The following is a 13,463-nucleotide window of genomic DNA, read 5'->3' on the forward strand; positions in this document are numbered from 1 at the left end:
AAAAATATAAACAGGACTCACCTTGATCGCTACACCTCCTCCAATACTGCCACCACCACCACCACCACCACCGCCACTTCCGCCGGAAGGTACTGATCCTCGAGCAGGCGTGACATATAAGCTCTCTGTTCTTTTAGGTTGTCCAGGACTCGGTAAAATATCTTGTCCTAGATTTCTATTCCTGAGAATCGCTCCTTCAAAATGACCGGAAGTTTGTGTTCCGGTTGTTGGTGTCGCAGCTCCATTTCCTATCACTGATCCATTTAAAGGTGTTCCAGCTCTGGCCACGCTGGGTCCTCTTATCGATCTGAAAAAAATATTTTAGAAAAAAAAATAAATAAGAGCAATACTTAATTAGGTCCTGTGGGACGATTCCTCTTTTAGTTTAAAAATAACCTGCAATCTTTTTTCATCCTCTCGATTTTATAGTATACATATATAAAAATGTATATTTATCGGGAATTTATGCTAAAAATATCCTACACGAATTTCGAAATTATTTACTTTTAATTGTTAATTTTTCTCTAAATCTAAAATAATTTTATAATTACAAGAAGAGAAAATAACACAGTACAAAGAAAGTCTTACTTTAAGGCAGGAAGGCAGTCTTAAATTGAGACGCAGCATTTTTAAGACAGTCATAGTGCTGAATTTAAGCAATGGATTTTGTATGATTTAACATTAGAGCAGACATTGCTGAATTTAAGACTTATCTTAAATTAAGATTTTCTTTTTACTGTGTAAGTATTATGTGAAAGTATATTATAATTTGGGAAGAAAATGCGACAATAAGCGAAATTTTGATATAATAAATACTAAACTTTAAAAAAACTTATGTGAACTTTAGAATAGTTATATCAAATGCTAAGAATATTAATTAAATTTTAATATAACTTTACTAAATTTCATATATAATTTTTTCTAAAGTTTAGTATTTTTTATGCGCTGAAAAAAAATTTCTTTGAATCAAATAATCGATTACTTGACTATTACCAATTAAATATTTACTTGCAACAAATAATAATTTTTATTTGAGTCAAACGTTATTTGCTTCAAACACTGAAATTATTTCATCAAATACCATTTAATTGATTTAAATAAAATTTATTTGATTCAAGTAAATATTTATTTTATAATAGACAAACAATCGGTTATTTAAAAAAAATTTTTTTTTCAGTATATCACAACTTTGCTTTGTTGCATTTTTTCTTCAAATTAAAAAATAGTTTTACAAAATTTAGTTTTTATTTTCTTTTCGTGTACTAATTGTGAGAAAAATCTTGGCTGACATTTTGCTTCAGCAATTAGTAAAAAAAATATCTCATTTTTGATATAGAAAGTAACTAATTATTAGTAGAAAGTGTGTAATTATTAGTAGAAAATTATTATTATTAATTGTTAAGAAAATAACTAATTATTTTCTCTAAATCTGAATTAGTTAAAAGTAACACGAATTATTAGTAAAATCATGGCTGACTTTTTTCAGCATTATAAGTAAAAAATAAATTATTAATAGTAGAAAATTACTTATTAGTAAATAAATAACTACAAAAATTGCCAATTTCATTAATTAAAATTAGTTACTAAAAATTTCAGTTATTTTAACGTAACATAAAAGTAAATTTAACTAATAATTAGTTATTATTAACTATTTAATTAGTAAAATATTACAATTTGAATTAGTGAATGACTTTTTACTACCAAATAAGTTATTTTTCACTGTACTGAATAATTTCACTTATAAAAATTATTATATTTTTAATTAATTAATTATTATTTTACTTGTAATTAATTTCAATTTCTTAATAATTAATTAATATTTATTATTAAACTCAAGATTTAATTAATATTTATTTATAATTAGTTGTATATTAGGTACACATGAAATTAATATCTTATATTTTCGATACTTCTTCATCTATTATATTTATTATTCACAGTAAAAAGAAAGTCTTATTTTAAGGCAGCAAGGGAGTCTTAAATTAAGAGGCAAAATTTTTAAGACAGTCAATGCTGAATTTACTCAATGGATTTTGTATGATTTAACAATATAGCAGTCAGTGTTGAAATTAAGACTGATCTTAAATTAAGATTTACTTTTTACTGTGTTATTATTATTGCTATATTCATTATATTAATTAATAAAATAGTAAATAAATAATAATAAATATTAAATTTTCCTATAATAAATATCCGTTTATTTTAAATTTTCAACAATTTTTTACAAAATTATTCTAAAATAATTGATTTTAACATTGATTCATTATTTTACTAGAAAAGTATATTTGAAAATTAATACTGAGGCGATCACGTGATTTAAAATAGTTGAAGAGGAATCGGACAGACAGTCAAATCAAAAGTTAAAACAACTTCATAATAATTTTTTTATATTTGATTCAAAAGCAATTTATAGTTAAGAAAAAGTTTTACGGAAACTGTGATCAAGTTTATTCTATTTTTACTTTGAATCACTGAAAATTGCAAATCAATAATGATTAATCAAGTTTTGATATTAAAAAAAATAATAAACTAGATTTTTTATTATTTTTTACAAAGCGTTTACAAAGTTTGTTTGCTTAATAAGAAAGTTAAAAGAGAGAAATTTTAAAAAATTTTGGGAGTAAAGTTTTTAGAGATTAGGTTACATTAAAATAAAATACGATTTGTTTAACTTAAATCTTTTTTTGATTTTAATAAATATTTAGTCTAGTTCAACAAGTTTTTTGGTTAAAGAAATTATTTTTATTGGTTAAACTAAATTTTTTGTTAAAAGAAGTTAAATTAACGGAGGGGTTAAGGTAAAAGACCCAAAAAATTTGTTTTTAGCGGTTTTCAAATTTTTTTTCTGTTTAACTTAACATGTTGGAGACTTCCATGAGGTTTTAAATTAAAGCTTGAAATATACACTTTAAGTCCTATATGAGCAAGGTAAAAAAAGTACAGGATTTTGAGAAAAGTGGGGGTAAAAGACACCGATAAATATTTTTTGATTATTTTTTATATCGGAGTCGTTTTCAATATATTATTGTCCGCTGAACAAGATGCCGGGTCTTGAAATTCCCTAGCACTTTGTAATTTTGAGAAAAATAGGGGTAGAGGGCCAAAAAAAACTGTTTTAGGGGGGTTTTCAAAATATGTTTTCTTTTTGACATGACGTCCTGGAGAGCTTCACGAAATTTTAAATTAAAGCTTGTAATGTATACTTAAGGACCCATATGAGCAAGATAAAAAATACAGGATTTTGAAAAAAGTGGGGGTAAAAGACCCGAGAAAACGATACTTTTTTTATTTTTGACATTGTAGTCGTTTTCAATATATTTTTGTTCCTTGAGCACAATTTCGGGTCTCAAAATTGCCTAAAGCGTTAGGATGTTAAAAAAATTTTGGGTAAAGGTCCAGAAAGTGTGTTTTAGAGGATCTTTACCTCCACTTCTCTCAAAATTTTCAAAAGTGTTAGCCTCTGAGATCAAAAATAAAAAAAATGCAGGCTTATAATAGTTGATTAATTATTACGATTATAAATTATAATTATAGTTATATTAGTTGATTAATTAATAATCATAAATTAAAATTATAATTATTAATTATAAAATTTGACTAATTTATATTTTCGATTTTTGAAGAATTTGTTAGTAGTTTAAATTTTTTTGTCAGTTTCTTCCTGATATATCTAGTTTGCATTGTGCAAATATATTGCAAAAACACGAGTTTTTACGTTGAGATATATAGTTTCCTTGTTTTCTTTATTTGTTTTGAGTTATGCACTTTATATTATCAAAAGAATTCATTCATATATATATAGAATTGCATAATTTTCACCTATCAGGAATATCCTGAGGCGGCGGAGATGCCATTTTATCAACAGATGCTTGTCTAGACCCCGTCAACCTAGAGTGAGCTCTGGCATATCGATCCACGGAACTGTCTCTACTCGGTGGCCTTTTGTAATGATCTAACCTGAAATTGCAAACACAAAATCATTTTTAGCAATTTTTCATTGTTTTTATTTTTCTCAATGAACCGCATTTTCAATAATATATCATTTTAAAGGGAGTGAAAATGAAATGAAATTTTTAATTAACAATCATGTTTTGCTTGTTGCATACTCTTTGTATGATGAATGAATTTAGTTTTGACTCAATTGAGAACTTTATAAGTAACAAACTTTATTTAGTTTCATGTTGAAGTGAAAGTGATAAGATATTAAGTTTAGTTTCCTGTCAATTAGAAATTGAAGTTTCAAAAAGTTTATTGTTTGGTATTAAACAAAAAAGCGTGGCACAAAAATTAAATTTTTGAATTTTGTGAATGTAGATTAAAATTCATTATGAGCTACTGCTGATTGAATAAATTACTCCAAATAGCAGGAATATTAAATTTTATAAAAAGAAAGTAATGAGAAGAAGAAAAGTAGTAGTAGAAGACATTTATGTGCAGACAACTCATCCGGATTCTTTACATTTTTTATCTGAGTAGTAATAGTCAGTTGTAGTCAGATGAAAAAAATTTAAGTCTAAGGTTTAATAGTACAATTTAAGTGAAAAGAAACAAATTTTGTAAAAGGGAGTTTCAAAATTTTTGTCTGTTTGATATTAGTAGTTGAAGTCAAGTACTTGTAAATTCTAGTTATATCTAATATTTGTGGTGAATGACAGTTGTACACTCTAAATCTGAATCAGTGGAAACACTGATTTCAATTCAGTGGCCCAGTTTTCTTTAATTCATCAGTGGGATTTCACTGAGAATCAGTAAAAACCACTGATTGTCAGTGAAATTCCACTGATTCATCAAAGAAAACTGGGTCACTGAATTGAAATCAGTGAAATTTTCACTGATTCAGATTTAGAGTGTAGTCAAACATCTTAAATTTCTGTAATTTATTTAAATAAATTTTAAATTGTACTCTTCTATATTTGGCATTAGTAGTGAAGTTGGCTTCTAAACTATCGCTTCACTTGATATTAGTAGCAAATACCAATAACAGTCGGACACTTTCAAAATACTCTAATTTTTCGATCAGCAGTAAAAGGCAGTTTTAGCAAGACAATTATTTGCTGAGTTTCGCAGTATAGCAGTAAAAATAATTTAAACATCCTTCTTTTTGGATATTAGTAGTAAATACCCTTCGCACACGGAAAGAAAAAGTCCGTCAACCATTAATGGATTAGTATATTACTTTGAGACGGGACTCTTTTTCCGTTGATGGTTACTTAACTTTACTTAACGATTGAAAACGAGTCATGGATTGATTAGAATGCCAGTATGTGACCAATTGTTTTAGATTTAATGCTGAATTGTTATCAATGGCTGTTTGAATGTTTACGAATCATTAGTGAAAGTTTGTGAAACGTTAGTTGACTCGTATTCTAAATCGGCGCTCTTCACTAGCGCATTGTTGCGCAGTGTACCGATGCGCATTTCTTCCGGTTTCTCTATAGTCCATGTGTTTTTGCTGTCTGCTATACATATCCCTATATACTATTATGTGTAATGTGAATATTTAACTTAACTAACAATTTGCAGTTGAATTGCGTCTAGAAATTGACCTCGATGAAAATATATTTTCTTTTATATTTCTCGCTAATTAAAAAGTAGTTATTAGTGCAAAATCATTTCTCACAAGTTGTGAAAAATTTTGTTATTTGGTATATAAGAACAGTTTGCTTCTAAACTTAAAGTGTTATAAGTGTGCGTTTCTACGTGTAGTTATTATAAGTGCGAAAATGTGTTGGAAAATGTGTTGGTCTAAAGCGTCTAAGAGTGTAAATAAAATATCGGAACTGTGCAACGAAAAAAATGTGTTCATTCTGTACCAAATAGTGTCTAAAATTAGGGATAATTCTGAAAGAAGTTGAATTTTTTGAATGCTTTTGATAGTCATAGAAAATTTAATAGACAGTTTTCTAAATTTTAGTGAACGAGTTTTATATATTGATGACAGTTTTCTAAATTTTAGCAAGCAACTCGTCACTGATTGTGACTCAAAGTATGTTATCCATTGAATGATTTTGTGTCCCGTCTCAAAGTAATATACTAGTCTATTAATGATTGACGGACTTTTTCTTTCCGTGCAGTTACACTGCAAAAACTGGTATCCCACTCGTGTCTCAAAATAAGTTGTTTTAAGTGTTTAAAACATTGAGATACATAATCTGTTTTATATTGAGACATTTAATTTCATCTCGTGTCTCATTTTAAGACATTAAAGGTAACTCAATGCGTATAAGACACGTAAAACGTCTTCTTAGTGTGAGACGGATACTCGAAACACATTTCGTGTCTCAAAATGCATTGCTAAATGTGTAAGACACTTTGAAACGTCTTAAAATGAGACACATATCTGTTTCAAATATGTGGACTAAGACATCTTATGTGTTTCAAATATGGGACAAAACGTCTCAAAATGAGACACTTGTTTTTGCAGTGTAGACATAGTTCCTATAGATTGTTTTATATCAGTGGTAAAAGACAGTTTTGGTAAGACAAATATTTACTGAATTCTTTTGATTTTTGTATCAAGAGTAAAAATTAACTTCTAAATTCTCGTTACATTTAATATTAGTAGTAAATGAAATTTTTGGTCAGACTTTGAATGGCATGTGAATTTTAAATTAGTAGTAGCAGATTGTTGCAGACAAAAATGACAACTTCTAAATTCTCTTTGCATTTGATGAGTGGTAAAGACCAGTTTTAGTCAAACACATTAAATTTCTATAATGTTTTAAATTAGTGATAAAAGGGAGTTTTATCAGACAAATATTTGTCAAATTCTTTTCATTTTGGCATCAGTAGTAAAGGCAAAATCAAAATACTTTTCTCTTTTAGTAATGAATACTAACATTAGTCAGACGTGGCTGGTTACTATACTTTATTTAAATTATTTAAATTTTTAAAATTAAAATTAAAAAATTAAAATTAAAAAATTAAAATTATTTACATCAGTGGTACGGTAGAAGACGACTTAGGTAAGTTAAATATTTGTCGAATTCTTCTAATTTTGCTATCGGGAGTAAAAGTCAACATCTAAATTCTTGTTAAATTTGATTCTAGTGTTAATAAACAGTTCCAATCAGACAATATATTTACTTTCTATAATTTTTGTCATCAGTGGTAAATGACACTCTTGGTAAGACAACTTTATGTTGAATTTTTTTGACTTTTTCATATTAGTTATAGTAAAAGGCAACTTCCATATTCTTTTTTCGTGAAATATTAGTAGTAAATTCCAGTTTCAATAAGACATTTTCAATTTATATATTTTTTTATTTAGTAGTATAAGGCATCTTTAGCAGGACAAATATTTGTCATTTTCTTCTGATTTTGTCATCAGCAGTATACCGATAGATCTAAAATTGGGACTAAATTAGTACTTTTCCTTCTACAGTGTAGTAGTAAATATTTGTGAATTAAACATTTTTAGTTCCTACTCTCTAAATTTGAATCAGTACAAATGTTCTGCTAATTTATTAGTAAAAGTTACTAATTCAAAAACAAAAAGTTTCCTAATAAATAGTAATTTCTACTAATTTATTAGTTAAATTTACTAATTCAAATGCAAAATGTCAGTCACTAATTCAAGTTAGTGGACTTTTTTACTGATTCAAATTTAGAGAGTGAAATTGATTTGATTACACTGTAAAAACAAGTGTCTCAATGTAAGACGTTTTGTCCCCACTTTTAACCCTTGGGCGGGCAAGCTAAAAAAAGTACGTAAGCGGGCAAGCGGGGTCCATTGGACCCCGCTTCAAAAACGCTTACAGGGTTATACCTGTTTGGCATTTTTTGTTTGTCGATTTTTTCTTTATTGGCTTAAAATATACTGTAACATCCTTAGATTAATAATCTATTAAGTCTTTGCATGAAAACAACTTGGAAATGTCTTTAAAATTATGTTCTCTGGAGAAATTCTAAATTGTAAAAATAGAAAATTTTAATTTCAAATGCATTTTTTTTAAAACAATGTTTTTTTTATTGGCTTAAAACATACTATGATATTCCTAGATTGATAATCAAAAACGTCCTTGCATGAAAACAATTTGAATTTTTTCTTAAATTTAATTTTTTTGGATCAATTCCGGAGTGTCAAAATAGAACATTTAAACTTCAAACGAGTATTAATCATGTTTTGCAAATCGGCGAGCAGTAGAACTCGAAAAATTTTCATCCGATTGGCCTGAAAATTATACTTTAGCTACTTAGATAGATTATTTAGTGAAGTACACACGATTTTTAAAATTGATAAACAGGATTTTTTTATGAAGAATTAAAGTCGATTTTTTTGGGTGAAAAATGCGATTTTTTTGCAAGTCTCACAATTCTTCCAAAAAAATTCTAAAATTATAATCATGTACACATAATTAAAATTTTCACTAGATAATCTTATGTAGTTTATAAAAAACATTTTTTTTATTTTAAAAGCCGATGTTGCCAACAATAATTTAAAACTGTACTCATAAAAATTTTTGAAAAACACTCTTTTTTTAAGCCTCCAAAAAGGTATAACTCTTTAAAACATAGATATTTGTATATTTTGTTTTCTTTTTATTATATTATGAATTTAAATGCATTAAAATATAAAAATAATGATTAAGATTTTAATTTTAACAAACAGATAGATTTTTAAAATACCCTGGGAAAAACAACACACACCGTTCTTAGTGCAAGGCAGAATTTTTTGGTGTAGGCTCAAATTTTTTAAAATAAAAACACTATTTTGTTATTTGTTAATATCACAATTTGTAAATTTGGTCTATTCCACTAAGTGGTACTGTAGTCCACATAGTATATTTTTTACCGTGTACGTTATTGCAATTTTTTTATGCTTATGACAATGCGGGGTCCACTGGACCCCGCTTGCCCGTTCGTGCCGGTAAAAAGTTTAAACATCCATGTAGCATAATGTACAATTATTGGAATATGAAAACTGTAAAAGTATTTGGATGTATTTTTAGTATATTTAACAGAATTTCTAGGATAAACTCATTCCTTCATACGGATTCGGAAAAATTTGAAAAATATATACTCGCGGGGTCCAGTGGACCCCGCTTGCCCGCCCAAGGGTTAAAACATTTGAGGTGTTTTATCTCAAAATTATTAAGGTAAAACACCTCAAATGTTTCAAAAGTGGGGACAGAAACGTCTTACATTGAGACACTGTTTTTACAGTGTAGTAGTAATTACCAGTCACAGCCAGACATTGTCAATCCTTTTATAATTATTTTAATCAGTATTGAAAAAAATAGTTTCGGAAGGACAAACATTTGCCGAATTCTTCTTTATTTGTTATCACCCACACAGCACATGATATTTTCTAAATATTTCCTGAATATTTCACTGAAAGATTGAAATATTTCAGTGCAAGATTCTTGAAATATTGCTGCAAATTGAAAATGTCCGCCTATGTGAAATATTGATGCGAAAGTTTAGAAAATATTTCATTGAAATATTCCTGCAATATTACACATGACGATTCTGCAATATTCTGAAAATATTTCACAAAATTAAAAAATTTGTTAAACACCTGAAACCAATAGGAATTTTCTGAAATATTTAAAAACCCATAGGATATAGTAAGCCAAAAACTACTGCGCAGCTCTACAGGCCATAGAAACTGAGTTCGACCAGTGCGCATAATTTAAGTTGAAAATTTCCAAAATATTTCAATGAAATATTTTCTAAACTTTCGCGTCAATATTTCATATAGGCGGACATTTTTAATTTGCAGCAATATTTCAAGAACCTTGCACTGAAATATTTCAATCTTTCAGTGAAATATTCAGGAAATATTTAGAAAATATCATGTGCTGTGTGGGCAGTAGTAAGTGTCATTTTCAGACAGACCTCAAAAGCTTTGTAATTTTTGTATACATAAGTAGTATCAGACAGTTACAGAAAGACCATACTGATCTAATTTTTTTGTAAATTTTTTGTCAATGATTAAGGTTTTCATTGAATTAGAAATTTTCTAAAATTTTGTGTCAGTAGCAGAAATAAACTATCGTCAGACAGCAGAGAAAACCATATGAAACTATTTTTTAAAACTACATATATACATAAAGTAATACAATACTAAACTTAAATTTAGAGTGTAGGTGGGGGAGTCTTGAGATAATTGATACTTGGGACTGTTGGTACAAAAAAGAATATTTCTGATACAGATAATTATAAAAATGTGGGTTCAAAGAAAAGTATATATTTAGTTTTCATGGTTTTTTTTGTTACAGAATTTTCTTTTTTAATTCTATTTCAGAATGAATCTGACGGACAGTTAAAGCAAAATTATACTTTTGTAGTTTTAAAATAAATAACATTTTAGACTTTAAAAAAATCTTGGTGGAAATTTTGATTTTGACTACCGTCAACCGGAGCTAGCTATTTTGTGCACCAAATATCTATTATTTGACTTAACGATTTATTAAAATTCAGAATTGAAAAAAAAAATAAAATCGACTATTGATATATCTTGTGGAGATTCATCTAAAGGTGTCTTATGATTTGGCCGATGTAAAAAAAATTTTTGGTCGTTTTTGTTTTATTAAATCTTTTTTTAGAGATTCTAGAGTACATTAAAAAAATAACTGATAAAATTTTTTTAGTAGAAATTATAAAAATAGCAAATTAAAATAATTAGTTTTAAAGATTTTATTCATTAAAAACCTCACGTGGACAAAATATCTCCAATTGATGGTTTTTTTCAATTACTTATTTTAAAATTAGTTTCTTAATGTTATAACCTATTAAAACTTCTAAATAACTAACTACCCGGTAAGAAGGTGTGTATTAAAATGAATTAAAATGATATCACAAAAAGGACGAAAACGACATTGGTTTGGATTAAAATGATTGAGAATTCATAGCATATTTGTAATCAGTTTAATCCATTTCAATCCAAAAAAATTAAAATGTTAACAATGTTTATGTTCAAGAAAGAATTCAAATGATTTCACTTTTTAAAATTTTCAGAAAGCATTAAACTGGATTAAATTGATATAATTTTTCGGCATTTTAACAGATTTGAAATGTTAACAGGAATTCAACTGAATTTAAGTGTGTTCAAATAGATTACTGAGATTGGAATAAATTTATTGATGGACAAAAATGTCATTCGTTTGGATTAAAATGATTTCAAGAATTCAGCTATACTTGTAATCATCAATCATCAATCGATTTCAATACACTCGTTTTTACCGGGTATTATCTTCATACTAATAATACAATATATAATAATAATAATAATAATAATAATAATAATAATAATAATAATAATAATAATAATAATAATAATAATAATAATAATAATAATAATAATAATAATAATTTACCTGTCGTTAAGCGTTTGATTTACACCACCAATGTTTGGTCTGTCCTGAGGACTTAAAATTCTGCTATTTCTTCGTATACTAGTTGCACTCGATGGCCTCTGTCCATCCGGCATGCTATCAGATTGATACTGTTGTTGTTGCTGTTGTTGACCATATAGCTGTTGTGTATTGTACTGATTCATTTGGCCAGCACCATACTGATTTGGTATTGTCTGCAAAATAATTTGTCTAAATTAATGTACAATCATCAACACAGTATTTATTTTTTACGATCTTTTAAGAAAACTGCAATTTTGTTGTCAGTTTATTTCTAAATTATTGTTTATAGAAATAATTCAGTGGTTAAGCTTATCTTTTTAAATTACTGTCGTACAGCATAGGAATCATGCTCCAATTTTAAAATACATAAGTTGGATTCATTTACAATGAGAAATAAAAGAAATGAACTGGAATGCGTAGGTTTCTTTTTTTACTATTAGGGAAAAGAAACGAATAGTCAGGTGGTTCATAAGTAGTACAAGGAGTCTTATATAAAATCTATTGTTAGGTTTGAAAAATAATAAAATTTTGAAAAAAATATAATATAAGGTTTCTTTGAATCCAGTCGTATATATTAATTCAGGAGATAGGGGTCGTGAATTAATTTTCGTTCTAATTACTAAAACAAAACGCAGACGAAACACTCGAAAAGAAGGGTTTTCATTTTAAAACATATCACCCCATAATGTTGACTTCAAGGAATTAGTTTCTTTGAGTCAAAAGATTTTTTCTTTAAAACAAAAATGATCCTGAACGAATAATTAATAATAAATGACTCACCATCAATTTTTGAGAAATTTAGTTTCTGAAGAAACAATTTTCGAATGATATGCGTCTTCTAAGTTACCATTTTTTTTAATTTACACAAATGAAAATTAGAGACAAATTTAACTAGAATAAAAAATTATTTTTTTAAAATAAATTTTCTATTGTTTTAGAGAAATATTCTTTTGATTCAAATAAAAGTAAACTAAATTTCACATTTGGAATCAAGGAAACAATTTGATGAATTAATAAAAATAATTCCAACGAGTTAATATAACTTTTTAAAATTAAATTTTTTTCTTTTTTTTGAATTAATATCGGAGAAGAGATTTAGTATTGTAAAGGGTTCTTTCTAGCAATTTTTGTAAACCTCAAGTCGCTTACACCATAAAGTTGTGATCCGAATTGATTCATTTGTGGCTGAGTCATGGGACTGTACATGACTGGAGATATTGGAAGCATTATCTATAAAATGAAAGTTCAGCGTGTTTAAATTTTATTTAAACAGAAAGTTTTCTTGGATCTTTTGTACTTTTTTTATACTAGGAAAATCAGTTTCATGTATAGAGGTTTTAAATTATTTTTTATTATATTATTTGATTATTAATTAAAAATATTTTTAAAAATAATAATAATATTAATATTAATAATTATAAATTATCTACTAAAATTAATAAAAATAATTAAATTGTATAAATAATAAAGAAAACAGCTTTTAACAAGGCAGAAATTTAACAAACTCTCAATTTTAATATTTATGGCACACATAACATAAAAAGTGTTATTTTATTACCGAATTTGGTGTTAAAATAATAATTCAGAACAAATTTTACCCACGAAGGTGGCTCCACGTTCTATTGGCTAATTTTACACGCAACAAAAATCACACCAAATTTTTATAGAAATCAATTTCCGTCAATGAAAGTTTGTGCGAATTATTATTTCAAATCAATATTCACCAATTTTTTAATCAAAGCAAACAATTATAATTTTATAGTACCATTATTTTAAATCTTGTTCTAATTTAAATTATGGATAAGTAAAATTTTATTTTTTTCCAAATGAAATTAACTGTTTATTTTCAAACTTGTATTAGAAAATGTTATGAAGAATCAAAACTTTAAAAAACATAACATAAAATATTTGCTTTCAAATTTGAATCGAATTTTGAAAGTAATAATAATTATTTATACTACCAGATAATTCTTGATATTCTTATTTTTTTAGTTATTTTTTTAGTATTCTATACGAATGGATTTATATTACCTAAATAAATATTTAAAAAGTTAAATAAATATTTTAATTATTAGAAATTTAATTTAATTGATACATTTTGAT

General features: G+C 26.7%; 2 protein-coding genes across 6 annotated transcripts in view; one reads left to right on the forward strand and one right to left on the reverse strand.

Moving 5' to 3' along the window:
- LOC122503805 overlaps positions 1–13,463 on the forward strand; it is a 244,198-nt gene that overhangs the window by 72,979 nt on the left and 157,756 nt on the right. The gene's annotated exons all lie outside the window — the stretch shown is intronic.
- The window catches only part of LOC122503804 (junctophilin-1-like), a 112,883-nt gene that overhangs the window by 5,757 nt on the left and 93,663 nt on the right, over positions 1–13,463 (reverse strand). The window contains exons 7-10 of the mRNA XM_043614504.1: positions 12,510–12,590; positions 11,322–11,533; positions 3,820–3,957; positions 22–307 (exon numbers count right to left, since the gene is read on the reverse strand). Coding sequence (XP_043470439.1) covers positions 22–307; positions 3,820–3,957; positions 11,322–11,533; positions 12,510–12,590 — 717 coding nt within the window. The remainder of the gene's footprint in view (positions 1–21; positions 308–3,819; positions 3,958–11,321; positions 11,534–12,509; positions 12,591–13,463) is intronic.

The sequence above is a fragment of the Leptopilina heterotoma genome, unplaced genomic scaffold, assembly GCF_015476425.1.
Source record: "Leptopilina heterotoma isolate Lh14 unplaced genomic scaffold, ASM1547642v1 Lhet_27, whole genome shotgun sequence".
Classification (NCBI taxonomy): Eukaryota; Metazoa; Arthropoda; class Insecta; order Hymenoptera; family Figitidae; genus Leptopilina; species Leptopilina heterotoma.